This window comes from Tiliqua scincoides, chromosome 2 (assembly GCF_035046505.1).
Source record: "Tiliqua scincoides isolate rTilSci1 chromosome 2, rTilSci1.hap2, whole genome shotgun sequence".
NCBI lineage: Eukaryota > Metazoa > Chordata > Lepidosauria > Squamata > Scincidae > Tiliqua > Tiliqua scincoides.
This window is the reverse complement of record NC_089822.1, coordinates 221,093,776-221,108,523: the sequence shown is the minus strand read 5'-3', so window position 1 is coordinate 221,108,523 and position 14,748 is coordinate 221,093,776. Positions and strand designations below refer to the sequence as shown.

Here is a 14,748-nt window from a genome sequence, read left to right as displayed (position 1 = left end):
TTTGTCAGTAAGGCAGAAGGCAGGTTTTCAGGCAGTCTCAATCCTCCTTCATCTAATTCCATCTCATGCTCCATCACTAGAAATGCCCTCACCTCATTGAAGTGGGCATCCTGGGTGGCTGTGAGACCAAAGCCATGCTGTTTGCTCTCGAAGGCCATCAAGTGGGACAGCAAGCGATATGTGATATGAACATCGTTGCCAAAGTAGCGCTCCATCTGGTCTGTCACTGCCCGCAGCTGGTGGGCCAGCTTCTTGGCTTCTATGGTGTTCAGTTCTGTCTCATTCCTTTCCAGACCCTCCAGCTACCAACACAGTAAAGGAGGAGGGGATTATATGTTACCATCCAGAGCTAAAATTCAGTTCCTATGACCTTTTTTAAAGTGACACTTGTTCACTTTAAACTTGTTCAAAATAGAGAAAAGGGCCTTCTTGGGTTGGTGATGCAGTAGTTAAGATTTGGGGACTACTGGAAACTTGTATTTTGATATACATTGTTGACAGAAAAGAACAAGCCATTCAGAGTAAACTGTTATCTGTGGGGGGAAATCATGGAGTCAATGGCCAGGATCTAGCATTTACTCTCTTAATCAGGAAATGATATTCCAGCAATGTGCTTTCCCAGGAGGAAAAGAACATGTGGTTAACAGATGGTTCTGCTATTTAACCCCCTGCAAAAAGAACTGTAGAGTGAGGCAATTATCTCATCTTGAAATCTGCCCAATTTAAATGAGCAAATTTTGAGACAGTTTCAAGATCCTGACTTGTCTATGTGCTTCCCTGACATTTTTCTGCAGTCATGCCCATATATTCTTACTTTGAGCACAATCTTCATAAAAACCCCTTCAGTGAGTATTGTTAAAATATAAGGGAACGCTCCAAACGATCAAGGGATGTGTATACTGTTCAGACAATAATTTCTGAAAAGCAATGCTCTCCTTGCCATTAGAGTGACACTAGCCCTGATTTAGTACCAATGTCTAATTGTTTAAAAAAAAGTAATAGAAGAGGGAACATTGCAGAAATCTCACTGCAGAGATAGAAGAGGCTGTTTCTTCTGCTTTTCTGATCTCAGTTGCTGCGTTTTCTGATCCCATGTAACTAAACTGAATTGTGAATTTTATTTCACTGACTTGTACAACATCTATGACCTAGTCAGTTTCACCTTGACCTAGTTTTTCTAAAGCAAAACCTAGCACTCTCTCTCTCTCTCTCTCTCTCTCTCTCTCTCTCTCTCTCTCTCTCTCTCTCTCTCTCTCACTGCTATTGTTGAAAGTTAATAGAATTGAGCCACCCGATTTGTTATGAGCTCCTACAAGAGCAAATTGATGGTTCTTACATACATTTGGTCACTCCTTACATCACTTTTTCAGATGCTTAGATGGCCTCATGTTAGGACCAAATTTCCAAAAGAGTTCAGTGCTTAGGGAAGCAAGTGAATGGAGCAGAGCAGCACTCCTCTGGAAAATCCACCTACAACAGTATGGAATCAGCTAGAAACAAATCAGTAAATCAGCTAGGAGGCCAGCGTTTTTTCAAAGACAGGATCAACTGTTGGAACTCTGGAGCATATGAATGGAGCTGGTCACAATTCTTTTGTATTAGCAACTGAAAGTGTATGTGTGGAACACACAAGGAAGGTGAGCGTACTTGTGTCAGCATGGGATATTCACAGATTCCTTATATGTTGTGGTTTACAAACTGTGCTCTGTGGAATCTGGATTCCTTGGAATCTTACTGGGGAACTCCTCCACGAAAAGATTAATCATGGTAGATAAGCTTCTTTGAAAGGCAACTTTCCCATCACCACTAATCTTCTCTTGCAATGTGCAAATACAAGAGAGCATCAAATCTACTTAAAAGTGTTCTCTTTATTCAGGTGGAGCAACAGAGAGGTATGGTTAGTCTGTGGTCTGCATAAACTGAGCATTCCTTAGCAGACAAATCAACGTGGAAATTATTGTTTGTTGTTGAAACATTTTAACACCACTGCTTTAGCAGAAAGGCAAATGATCACATCTCAGAAAAGAACTTTTGATGCAGTGATTCCATGTGTTCACATCATTCACAGTGTAGACTGCATCTCACAGTGACACCCTCCCCCAAGACTATACCAAAAGAAAGAGGTTTACCAATGCCGAAAGCTCCTTGAAAGCGGGTGATGTGCAGTTGAAGAGATCTGGTTCCAGCCAGCCTTTCTCTTCATCACAGTGCCGAATGGCTGCACCTGAGAGGGGAAAAGATGCATGTATTAAAATCAGAGAAAGCTGTTTCCATGCTGCTGCCCAGGAAAAGGTTATGAGGACAATAGCACAATGCCAGGTCAGACGCATTGAATGAAGCATCAGCAATAATACTAACATTGAAGACAAGTGTCAGTGAGGGAGCAGATTCAGAGGAGGCTGTACAGACCCTACATTTCATTCACAAATCATCTGCTAATAATCCTGATTTCATTTGCACTAATTTAAATTTTGTGAGGGTTCTCCCAGGTATTGGGATTACTTATTTTCAAGTTGGATAAATTATCAAGAAATGAACTTATCCACCAAAGATTCTCCATAACGTGTCTAGTATATAGCTGTTACTCCAGAATTGGATAAAAGATTTTAAATGACAAGAGGGAATACTGCATTACGTGATCCCACATCACTTGTGCTCAAATCCATGAACTCTTCCAGACTGGTGTTTCTGGAATACCACAGCAATCACTCGAAGATCATGAAGATCATGGATACATATACACCACTGCAAATCAGAATCAATCTGGAATTTAAATTGTAATGGTTCATGTATCTCACATTATATCAGCATAATTGAACACTACATTTTCTTTCCTAGCTCATGCACTCCTGAGAATGAACTGTCTCTCACCGTACGCCCACAGAACCCATCAAATGAGGGGAGGTGGTCTTGAACCCTGATAATGATTTGTCAGGTGCTACTGAAATTCAAAAAATATATATACTGTATATATGTGTATGGTATCTAGAGGTGGTAGGATGGCCGCCCCCAAATGTGATGTGTTCAGAGTATTTTATGAACATTGGGTAAGCTTTGCATTCATTAGGTACTTGAACTGACTTGTAGGGGATGTAAGGGTGACTTTCAGGTTTTTGGGCTAAATTTATTTCTTGGTTAATTTTGTTTGCAAGGGATGGGGTCATAAATCAGCAGTAGAGCACATGCCTTGCATGAAAAGGTTCCTACATGTTCAAAGCCTGGCATCTCTGGGTAGGGTTAGGTATGATGCCCTGGAGAAGTGCTGCCAGTTAATGTGAACCAGTGCTTCTCAAAGTATGGCTTGCAGACCAGTTGCTGGTCTGTGAGCCATCAGCTGATGGACTGTTGCAAGTTTCCAGATACTTCCTTCTTCTGGCTTCTCAGAGTCTTCCAAGGTTTGCTGCACAACTTGGATGTGCACCAAGCCTCGCGAGAGGCTCTGAGAAGCTGAAAGTAGGAAAGAGCAGGTAAGCCTATGTGCTGCAGAGCAGCAGATTGGGGGGAAAATTGCCAGTCTGTGATAGCGAATAGTACTGGTGTAGACAATATTGATCTGGGTGGACCAATGGTCTGACTCAGTATAAGGTTGTTTCCTGTGTAATTTTGAATTTTTAGGTGAAAACACATTCAGGAGGAACAACGATGGAAAACAGTGGGTGATAATAGGGAATATACAAAGAAAAGGGACAAGATAGGGGCAAGCATCTGTGGGATGTGCAGAAAGCCCAACCCCTGATCAGTGGGAATCCCTAGCCAAATTGAAATTCTGAACTTTTCACTGATTACTGAACCAAATATTATATTCAATCTCTAGTTTAAAGTTGCAAATGCAGATTTGGAATGCTGAAAGGCAGGCAAAAGTCTGGAGCAGAGAAGCAGTCCCCCCCCCCCCAAATATTCAGCTTCACATTGCCTTTGTGAAGCTTTTTTTCCTTCAGAAAAAGAGGCAGGTTGGGGTGAGCTACACATTTATATGTGTGCAACACTGTAGTTGGTCCTGAGACCATATGTTTTTCAGGGTTTGTGGGTTTGTTGTGTTTTGGGTTTTTTTGGAGGGGGGACCAAAGATTTTTTTGGGGGGGGACCATAATTGCCAAGGAAATGTGGTGGTCTTGAAAGGGTACTGGATACTGCATTAGGGCACAAGATCCCACCGTTTGTGGCACAATCACAGCCATGCAACTATCTAAAACACTTGAATATCATCAGGATCACCAAAACCAGCAGGCCCGCACTACAGATATCTATACAGAAGCCATAGAGATATCTAGTGGGAGCATTAAGGCATCCTTAATGCTAGAATCAGTAGCACAAACAGCACTGGCACATTTTCTGCATGACCCGCACCATCTGCCATCCTCACCAGTGGCACTAGATGTGGTTTCAGCAATGACCTGAATAGGAAAAACATCAGTAGGGTAACAACAGTTGTGATCCCTTATCATTCTATGAGTGGCAGGACAATCTGTTACTTTGCTGCTTTACAAATGGAAAATTATGAAGTTCTGCCAGGGGTCAGGATTACACAAGTCAGTGCTGGAGTCATGAGAGCTCTTTAGATTCTACTACCTTCTGCACTCGGAACCTTCATGTTCAGCAAACTGTCTAGAAGAAAGAAAACCAGTTCCTGGAGATCCAGCAGATCCTGAGGCCTCCACAACTGGAGAGCGCAAATTTGACATGCACTGTATCTCACATTCAGTCTTTGGCATGTCATGCCTAAGAATTTCAGGCTGTAAGGCCCCTGCACAGTACATTGAATATGTAGTTTGGTTGACCTTGTACTGTTTTTATTTTTTATTTTTTTTAAGGTAAATGGTATTTGTGGGGTAGGGTAGATCGGAATGCAGGGAGAGGAGAATTTAACCTTTTCCCCTTGTCAAAATCTCAGCAAAACTCCAGTGAAACTCCAGGTCATGATGCTGCTATCAGGTCCAGAAGGGAAGTTTCCACTGATGCCACTTGGAGCGTCTCTCCTGAGGGCAAGAGCAGCCTTGGGGGACAAGCATGAAAGGACTGATGGTGGCTGAGGGGAAAGTTAAATACACTCTCCTTACATGCTGTGGTCCTGATTCCTCCCTTCCTCCATGGCTACTCTTTTCCTTAAAAACAAACAAATGAGCAAGGTGAAATGAGCAGCTAGTGAACCTGCCTGTCCTCTGGGATCTCTGAGAAGAACCCTTTGAACGTTCCACCATCAACAGTGGTACAGGTGGCGGCAATAACAAGCAAAAGGACTTTCTCTGTGGGGGTGCCCAGTCTTTGGAACTTCACCATTTGGGAGATCATTTTTAAATAATATTTGGTCTGGAGAACTGGGAGAGCTGGGAGAGTAGATGATCCTGGTCTGCAGAGACCACTACTCTAGCCAGCTGGACACAAGGTAATCTTCACTTCCCTTGATTGGTGCTTCACATGCTTCAGGATGTAGCCCTGGGATAAGCAGATTCTGGGACTTAGCTGCAGCACAGTTAATTCTGACTGGTCTGTTCTCCCTAGTGAATCATATTGCTATCTGGCCAGAAAGAAGCCCCAGATGGAAAGAAGGTGTGGCCTGGTAACTGCTATAAATCTGGTGTGTACCCCAGGTTTCTGTGGGGGGAGGTGGTCATGATACTGGTACTATCATACACGGCCTATGACAAGCAGGTTCTTCCATGTATCAAATATAAAGTTTTAAGGGTGAGCACAGGCACGCATAACTTATGTGACAATCCTGCTGTGGAAGTCCATATTTTGAAGAGGTGCAGAAACCCCTTCCCTGTATGATGCTCAGCTAGAGAAAAATTGTCCTTTTGGCTTTCAGCAAAAGCCAGATTTGCACAGCGCTAATTGGCCAGTGTCAATCACGAAGCCATATTCCCTCCCCCCTTTGCAGTAAGGCTATGCACAGCACTGATTGGTTGGTCTTTTTTGGTCATGAAGTCACCTTTCACCCACCTATAAGAGCAGTTTTTAAAGTACTTTTAAAAATGTATTTAAAAAGCTCAAAAACGCAAAGAGTCAAACATTTGAGCAGAAAAACATGCAAGATACTTAAAAAAAAATCACTAAATAAATAAAGCAAGTGACCTCTATTTCAGGAGAGGAACAGTGCTATAGAGTACAGAAGCTGCCTGTGTCTCATTACAGGATGAAGGGGAGGAAGCAGGGTCTGCCCCACAGCAGGAAAACCAGCACCAGCTTTTGTTGAATCCTGTCTGTATGTGGTCTAGAGCTCTCCTCTTGATATTCAACACTTTTTTTCCTCTTTTCTTTCTCACCAGAAAGTGGCACTCAAGATTACTGTTTCAGAGGCACATTTAAGACATTCTAAGCACACAGCTTCATGTGCAATTGCAACAATTGAGCTGTTGCAAATACAGTATATGTATCCAAAGAACAAGAGCTGGCTGCAGTTCCTTGCTGAGCATAGACTTTGGCAGAAAAACTGAGTTTGCCACCATGTGAGAAGTGGACCGTCAGGATGCAGCCAATAATGATTTTATCTTCCCTTTGGATTCACTGATAGCCAATACAGCAGGCCACTCTAATGAATGTACTTTGAGAAAAATCTCAGTACACAAGCTCTAATATCACAGTTTGACCATGTTGGGGCAGGGGGTGGAAACCAAGCATCTCCCACACCAATGTGCCATTGAAATATTCATTGGGTGGTGCTCCAGAACCCAGAAGCATATTAGGCTACCCCAAATCTATGAAAAAAGTAAGGCACTGAGCATGACTGCAAGCAGTTTTCCACAGGTTAGTGTTTGGTGACAAGGGAAGGAAGCAGAGGGTCAGACAGGATTACAAGGAGATTGGAGTCAGACAAGGAATTGGGAATAGAGCCAGCAGCCCTTGCAACGCCTGGGGAAAGTGTGGAGGTTTGTTGGTGTCTCAGGCAGGAAGCAGGGAATGGAAAAGCCACACACAGCAGTCTTGATAAAGCAGGAGGAAAAATGGGACAGCAACATGCCTTACCTGTACCCCGCAAACCTGCACAGGAGGAAAAGAAAAATGCAGAGAAAAGGGACAGCATTAAAAGCTTTCAAGGAATGTACATGTGGTGTGTGTTTCCTGGGATGGAGTCTCACATCTGTGTGATGAGCCTTTTGTAGGGTTACTACAAGATCCAGATTTGAGCAAATAATGGGTTGAACAAACTAATAGTATGACTTCTTCCATTCTGAGGTAGGAGGAGGTACCTCCTTTTTGACCCTAATGCACAAAGCTTTCCAAATAGTTTTGCCAGAGATTAATTATCCATATATGGGAATGTAGGTGATGACTCAAAAAGCTGCAGCCCACACCTGTATGTTGCAGCTAGGAACTGAAGTACTACAGACCAGTGACAAGTAAGCTCCTTTGGGCTCAATTCAGAGTTGGCTCAAGTCTCAAATGAAGCAATCTGGGTATATTTTTCAACTCAGGTTCCTTATGTGGTCCAGGTCTCATTGTGTTCCCAATTATATCCTCAGGAACACAATGAGACCTAGTAGCTCCCCCTGGTAAGTTCATGGCCCCCCTCTCCCCCCCACACATAGGTTCTTCTCTGGCAGTGACAAGAAAGGCTGCTGCTGTGACTTTGATTAGGCCCTTGAATGCTACAGTATCCCAGCGGTTGAGCTCCCTGGAATGACAGCTGCCTGCAGATCTCGGTATCTACAATGCAGCCACAGTGTGAATATAATGGTCACAGAGGCAGCCTCTCTCACTGCCATCACCACCACCACCAGATAAAGAAAGGGAACAGCTGCAGTGCACGGGAAAGCTAGTGTTGAGAGGGCCTGAGCTAATAAGGCAGGCTGTGCAGCATGGCCTTTCCCAGTTTGAAGAGACACTTGGCCAACAGTCTGAGGCAAAGAGGCAAAGAAGGAAGGCCCATAGCCAGGGAGACAGACCAGGGACAGACTGCACTTGCTCCTGGTGTGGAAGGGACTGTCACTCCCGAATCGGCCTTTTCAGCCACACTAGACGCTGTTCCAGAACCACCTTTCAGAGCACGATACCATAGTCTTTCGAGACTGAAGGTTGCCAACAGTAAAATTGGGAGGCAGGCTCTTGTGCTTGGTTCATAACTAGCTCAGAGGTTCTGTGGTGAAGAGGTTCATACTCTGAATTCCTCAGTCCTGAAATTTAGTTGCAGCACAAGTAAAGTTCCTATTTGTTCGTATAACTATTCTGTTGTGGTTTGCTTGCCAAGAAAACAAATGTCCTTGAGTTTATTTCATCAGTCTCCATTTCTACAAAAGCTCATGGGTAATAACAGTTTTCAGCAAACATCTAATGCCGAAATAAGCCAAGGGGAAAAAAAGACATGTAGTGTTTCAGGACAAGAGGGACTTGTATCATTCTGAGTCTGCTGATAAGACAAATCCACCCTGAACGTCATACACACATCTGCCTGCAAATTGAAACACTTACCCAATGAACCTTTGGGGCAAGGCATGGAAGTTGGCAAGCCAAACTTGGTCTGGGGCCACCATACTCCTGCTTTCAGAGATTTAGGACAAGCATCATACAGCACTGTGAATGCAAACACAGAAACCAAGTCACGTGGAGTCTAGGAAAGGGGTTCAAAGAGATGGCCAATAATCCCTCAAATTTGGTCTAACGTTGAAGGAGAATCTGTATAAAACTATGTTTCAATGACATTTAATTAAAATCATATACACAACAAAAAACTATACCCATTCAAAACATTTAGGGTGCAATCCTACCCTGCGCTGGAACAGACAAGCCAAGAGGCTTGCGCTGTATCCAGCGCAGGATAGGGGCTATAAGCGGCTCAGCCACTAAGGGAAAACTTTCTCATGGATAAGGTGCCCTGGCCCCTATAGGTCTTCTTGGACCCACGCCGCCACTGAAGATGGTGCAAGTCTGATGAGAGTGGAGCAGCTTCAAGCCGCTCCGAACTCCCCAGGAATGGGGAATTGCCTCCTTTGCCAGCCTTGTTTTCCACTCCCTGCTCGCCTGCCTCCAGGCCTGCCCACTGCCTGCCCTCCCCCACCCAGGAACGCCTCCATCCCACCTTCTTCCCGCCTCCTCCCTACCCATCCCAGAGCCTTGCGTCAGCCCAACTGGGTCAACGCAAGGCTCACTGCGCAAGCTGCCACGGAGGCTGGATTCAGGCACAGCTTCTTCGTGAGGAGGTGCAAACGTGCTTTATGGCAGCTTAGGATTGCACTGTTAGAGATATAATGGGGTAGAAGATTTTCTGCACATAGGCTAGCATTGTGACAAAATCCAAAATTATTTTCGGAAATATACAGAACGAATGAAGAAGAATTAGAATGTGAGTTGCCAAGAGATCTAATGATTCTACTTTTGAATAATCTGAAACGTGGAGTTAAACTGGTGGAATTTATGCAAATTTGTTGCCTGAAGTTCAGTTTGTGGATAATAGTTGAAGGGAAGGACACCCTAAAGCAGTGGTTCCCAAACTTTTTTAGCAGTGCGACCCAGTTTTTAAAATGACACTCCAATGGGACCCGCCTAGGTTTACCTGACTTTAAAAAAGAGATGTAGAAAGAAATAATATTTTATTTTATTTGTAATAATTGGAAAAAAGACCCTCAAACATTTATCTCCCTATATTTACACATGCTTGCAAACTGTAGGAGCTGAACACTTTGCAGGGTAATTAGCAACTACAGTATCTGATTTCTGAACAGCCTCAGGGCAATTAGTTATCTGATCTTTCCATCACCCTTTTGGCGACCCACCAAAAATCAGGTTGCGACCCACCAGTGGGTCCTGACCCACAGTTTGGGAACCACCACCCTAAAATAAAGTAAATTAATTATGCTGAAATAACTAACAAAGAATAGGAAGACTGATTTATTGAAAAACAGGTAATATTTATTCAATCCTGAAATAACAAATGTAATGATTGAGTACAACCTTTTCCACTGTTTATTGTGAATATTGTATATTACTTTTGAGAGCGAGCGAGAGAGAGAGAACCAAGGACACCACAATCATACTCTGGAGACTTATTTATAAGCTGCCATCTTTCCTGAAGTTCTACTGCTGAAACTTTTATCATGAAGAAGAATCAGTCTAAGCTATCCTGTTCCATTGCCCCTGGTATATGTGTTAAAGCCATGGGCTACTGAGAGGAGAGGGGACATACTTCTAGGGAGAGTACAGACTGTTTCCCTCAAATATGCTAGCAGCTGCACACCTTTCCTCCAATGTGTAGTTCCACCCACTGCTGCTTAATTTAAAACTCTCCGTTTTTGTATCAGCTCTGAGGAGGAAAGAGAAATAGCTACCAGCAGTTTTGGGGCTGCTGGTAGCTATTTGGTTATCGTCCCATTTTGATGTCAGGGAAGGAGCCTTCAGCGTTATTTTAAAACATCTGCTGTTCTTACCTCCCTGGCACAAACTTACCCTGGCAGCCACTGGGAGTCACCTCCGCGAAAGGACTGTCACAACCGTTGCACTGTCGGCCAATCACCCCTGGCCGGCAATGACACTGGCCCATTTCCTGTTCACAGGAACGGGAGGAGGAGCCAATGGGGTAGCAGTCACAGGGAAGGCAAGTGTCACTCCCTTTTGGACGGTAATGGAATTCCTGTGGGGAAAAAGGGAAAGGGGCAGGGCAGGTGGTTAGAGACTTGGGACGCAGGACGAGGAGCAAAGGGAGTGAAAAGCTAACAACATTGCAGGCAAAGGGAAAGACAGGGTCCAAAAAAGGAGCCTAAGGAAACAGCAGGAAAAAGAAGGGAGGCCTGGTGGGACAAAGAGAGGGGCACAGTTAGGACAGCAGCAAGCAGAGGCAGCCCAGCCAGCCAACAAGAAGAGGAAGAGTATCAAGCCACACAAGCAGTTTCTTCTGTCATTACAGAAAGATCTGCCCACTTCTGAGCTCCCACGAGGTTTTCAGCCATTTTCTGCTTTGGGTCTCCCCTGCCCATCACAGCTCTGAGGCACTAGAGTGACAAGCAACATCCTCACTGGGCCCTCACAAATTCGGAGCATTTCAAAAATATTCTCCTAAGCGCATCCTTCTAAATGGAGGAGTGGTGTCATATCAGGGGCTGGGGGCAGGCCAGGAGGCGGTGGTGAGAGAGAGAAATGATCTCCAGATTAAAGAAGCCTGAGAATGTGTGAAAGTGAACAGCAGAATAAAATGTCACTAGAGGCAGGTATGAGAGCAATGAGATTGCAGCACCAGCAATGAGGATGAAAGGCATTTTGTAGATGGCGGGCAAGGAGAGTCCAATGTTGCTCCAGATCCTAAGGGTGGCAGAGTTCCAAGACATTTCTGCCAAGCCACTGGCATATATGTGCCCTCACCTTACAATGGCATTGCCCGTTGGTTTTATTACAGTCCGGGTCAAATCCCTTGGCCGCATCGCAGTTGCAAGGCCCGCATGTTGGATTCCCCCACCAGCCCTTGGGACACTGTTGATCCATCCTGCAGGAAAGAAAGTCAGGGTGGATACCTGATCTCTGCACTGAGGGCACCACTTCGCCATTGGTCTGATTAATGAGTGAGAATACAAAAGCTAATATTTGGCTGATGTTAATTTAAAAAAATAATAATAATTTCAGGATTTAGATAGTGGTGGTTTACTCATACTATTATACTGTTTGTTTGGTTTGCATTTTTGTTAAATCATCTGGAGTACAATGTTCTATAGAAAAGCAATGAGTACATAGTCACAAACACTTTCAGCAGTGGTAAAAAAGTGTCCTCCCACTGCTGGTGATTTTTCAGGGGTTGCTCCAAAAGGAGGTAAAACATTTGCTCTTTCGGAGTAAAGCCAGTGCTGATCCAGGAACCATTGGCCTCACTCCCAAACGGCCTTTGTAGCATCATCACATTGCCAGATCTGATTGCTACATAGGGTCATGTCATCACATCCACTGTACAGTCCCCAACTGACTAGAATAACTATGCCCCAGAAAGGAGACCCAATTTTCAAAAAATGGTGCAGAAGCAGTGGCAGACTGTGGAAACAATGGCAGCAAACAAGGTTTCTTGGAGGGGGGGCTCCCCTTCCCTCAAAGCACAACTTTCACACTGAAAAACAAAATGGGCAAACATTTGGCATAGCCTTGCTAACACATGTAATGCTTGCTCCATGTCTCCAGGCTAGAAGAAGCTAAACAGACAGTCTGATCAGCAAGAGAAAGTGCCATAAAAGGCAACCCTGACTGCCGCCAAGTACTGAGTGGTGGCACTCAGTAATCCAGTTGCCAAACAACTGGCCAATGGACTGCCCTCCATTTGATAGATTGCTATTTGTTCAGGTCTGCCCATCTGCAACAGACATGATAAAAACAGACTTCATGGTGAATTTGCCACATCAACGTTACACTTTTAATTCGCCATTAGACAAGGAGCAAGATAACAGACAAAGGACAAAATTCAATAACTGAAACGGAAGCCTGATTTCATGGTCTGCTCTACCCATAAATGACTGGGGATCCCTAGGACGGCCCATATAAATCAGGAAATAGGATAACACCTTCCGGAGCTATAAACAAACACTTCTTGTTTGTCAAAATGGACAGATGTTTCTTGACTAAGCCCACAGGATACTGAAACACATACCCTGAACAGTCCTTGACCTCACCTGTGCTCACAATACTGCCCAAAGTGGTTTTCTCCACACTCACAGACATAACCGTGGGGAGCACCTGACTTCCGCCGACACACTGACTTGTTCTTGCAGGGGTTCAGGTGACAGGCATCAAGGCAGCTCCCACCATAATATCCTGGAACAACAGACAGCGATTGTCTTGCAAAAAGCAATGCAAATGTTCAGGACCATTCAGTGTTCAGTGCACTAACCAAGCCCAGGTTTCACTAAAGTGGATTTTGGTGCACATTCACGTCCTAGTAACTTTTCTCCCCATTTTCCTTTCCCCTACTCCCATTATAGTTCTGCAGAAAAGAAAGTAAAAAATGATGGCTAGATTATAGAGTATTGTGCAAAATATTGGAGTTACACCAATCGGGGGATTCACTTTCATTTCAAAAGGACTTGGCTACTTGTGGAAGCCTTGTGTGGTGGCATAAGCAAGTGACAAGACAAGGGGCACCATCCCCACAAGTATTGAACGCCACCTCTTGGTGATTGATTGATGTCATTTCTGAGAGCTTTCTGTATAAAACCCAATTTTGACACTGTGACCAAATTCAAAAGCAAATATAGGTACTTTTGAAAGAAGCTCTACGACATCTAGCTGCTGCTTTGAAAAAAATTTCAGTTTGGGAGCAGAGGTGAAGTATTTCTGTGGCTAAAGGCACAAAACAACTCAAGAGCCATTATGTCTGGAAGAAAAAATGGAGGGTGCTGCACAAAAATACCCTTCAGGTCCAGCAACAGAAAGAACACCACTTTCCCAGAAGAGGCCACAGGGAAAGGATGCTAAAAGGAGCAATGAAATGAAATGAAAAGAAACAAAATGGAAAGAGAACAGGAAAAGCCTAACCTGACACAAAGATTCAACCTGAGGATCAGAGAATAAGAAAGAGAATAAGAGCCTGGGCTGCTTGTCCATCTCCTACCTGGCTGGCACATACAGGAGTAGTTTTGCCACTTGTTCTGGCATATGCTATTGGCTGGACAAGGGCTGGAGTCACAAGGGTTGGGCACGCTACACCCGGCATCCACATTCAAAGAGCTGCTGGGTTTGGGTAACACAGTCCCAACTAGTGTGTCACCAAGACGGACTCCCTGGAAACCATGAAAACAGTACGGTCAGGTTAGGTTTCCAGCAGAGACGGGCTGGACTTTAATGAGATGCATTTTCAGTGAAACAATTCAGCTGAAAATTCCATTTTGGATCGAAAAAATCAGGCTTTTAAGAATGTCCTTGACTCTATCTTTTATGCTGTTTAGACAAATGGGTAAGGCTCTTTTGGCCAGTGATGAAACATTAGCTAGCAATCTTTGCTGATATTTTTTTTTATTGTGTTCTCCTCTCAGAAGCCTTGGCTCAGAGGCCCTAGCATTCCTGTAGTAACCCACAGAACTACACATACAGAGTGGCAGACAGACCCTGAAAAGAGAAGCTGTGAATCAATTTCTGCCCTTACATCTGGCTTTGGAGGTTTTCATTTCCCATTTGTGAACATCACCCACTGTCCAAACATCTGAATTGGAACATGGCTGAGAACAGAGAGCTTGTAATTTGGAAGCTTGCTGGAACTCACCTGGATGCAGCCCTCCAAACCATGATGCACTTTACCAGACTCTAGGATGCCCCCAACATGCAGATGCTTCACCTTCAGGCCATGCAGTTCATTTCCAACAACTACAGTGTCCTGAGAAAAGAAACTGGGTGAATAAGAATTTCACATGCACACCCTTACCTGTGTCTTAATGTTTCACTTCCCTGAGAGTCGTGCTCTGTGAGAGGCTGGTAACAGATTCTGTCTGAGTGCCATAAAGGAATTCTCAGGTATTAGCAGTGACTAGATAGAGCAGGACCATTCAAACTCAGGCCCAGGGGCTGGATCTGGCATTTGGGCGGATCAGTTCACACAGTGAGCAGACCTGTTCATTCTGCCTCTGTGTGGCTCCTCTCCTGGGTAGATCTGGGCTCTGGGATGCCCTGGTCAGTCATGTCTGCCCAGACATCCTGTTGTGCACGCTTCTGGGACTCTGGGCAACAGATGCGACTGCCCAGAGTGTCCTAGAGCCCAGACCTACCCAGGAGAGGAGCCGCATGGAGGCAGAACAAAAAGCTGCAGTCCAGACGGGGACCACGTTTTCTGAACACAGTAGTTGTGACTTTGGGTGC

The 14,748-nt window shown here is 44.5% G+C and overlaps 1 protein-coding gene across 1 annotated transcript in view; it reads right to left on the bottom strand.

Annotated features, from left to right (window-relative positions):
* Nucleotides 1-14,748, bottom strand: part of CELSR3 (cadherin EGF LAG seven-pass G-type receptor 3) — a 96,191-nt gene that overhangs the window by 22,499 nt on the left and 58,944 nt on the right. Inside the window, exons 11-19 of the mRNA XM_066612974.1 lie at nucleotides 14,159-14,269; nucleotides 13,511-13,679; nucleotides 12,573-12,714; nucleotides 11,287-11,407; nucleotides 10,378-10,561; nucleotides 8,407-8,508; nucleotides 6,964-6,978; nucleotides 2,130-2,224; nucleotides 93-302 (exon numbers count right to left, since the gene is read on the bottom strand). Of these exons, the coding sequence (XP_066469071.1) occupies nucleotides 93-302; nucleotides 2,130-2,224; nucleotides 6,964-6,978; nucleotides 8,407-8,508; nucleotides 10,378-10,561; nucleotides 11,287-11,407; nucleotides 12,573-12,714; nucleotides 13,511-13,679; nucleotides 14,159-14,269 (1,149 nt within the window). The remainder of the gene's footprint in view (nucleotides 1-92; nucleotides 303-2,129; nucleotides 2,225-6,963; nucleotides 6,979-8,406; nucleotides 8,509-10,377; nucleotides 10,562-11,286; nucleotides 11,408-12,572; nucleotides 12,715-13,510; nucleotides 13,680-14,158; nucleotides 14,270-14,748) is intronic.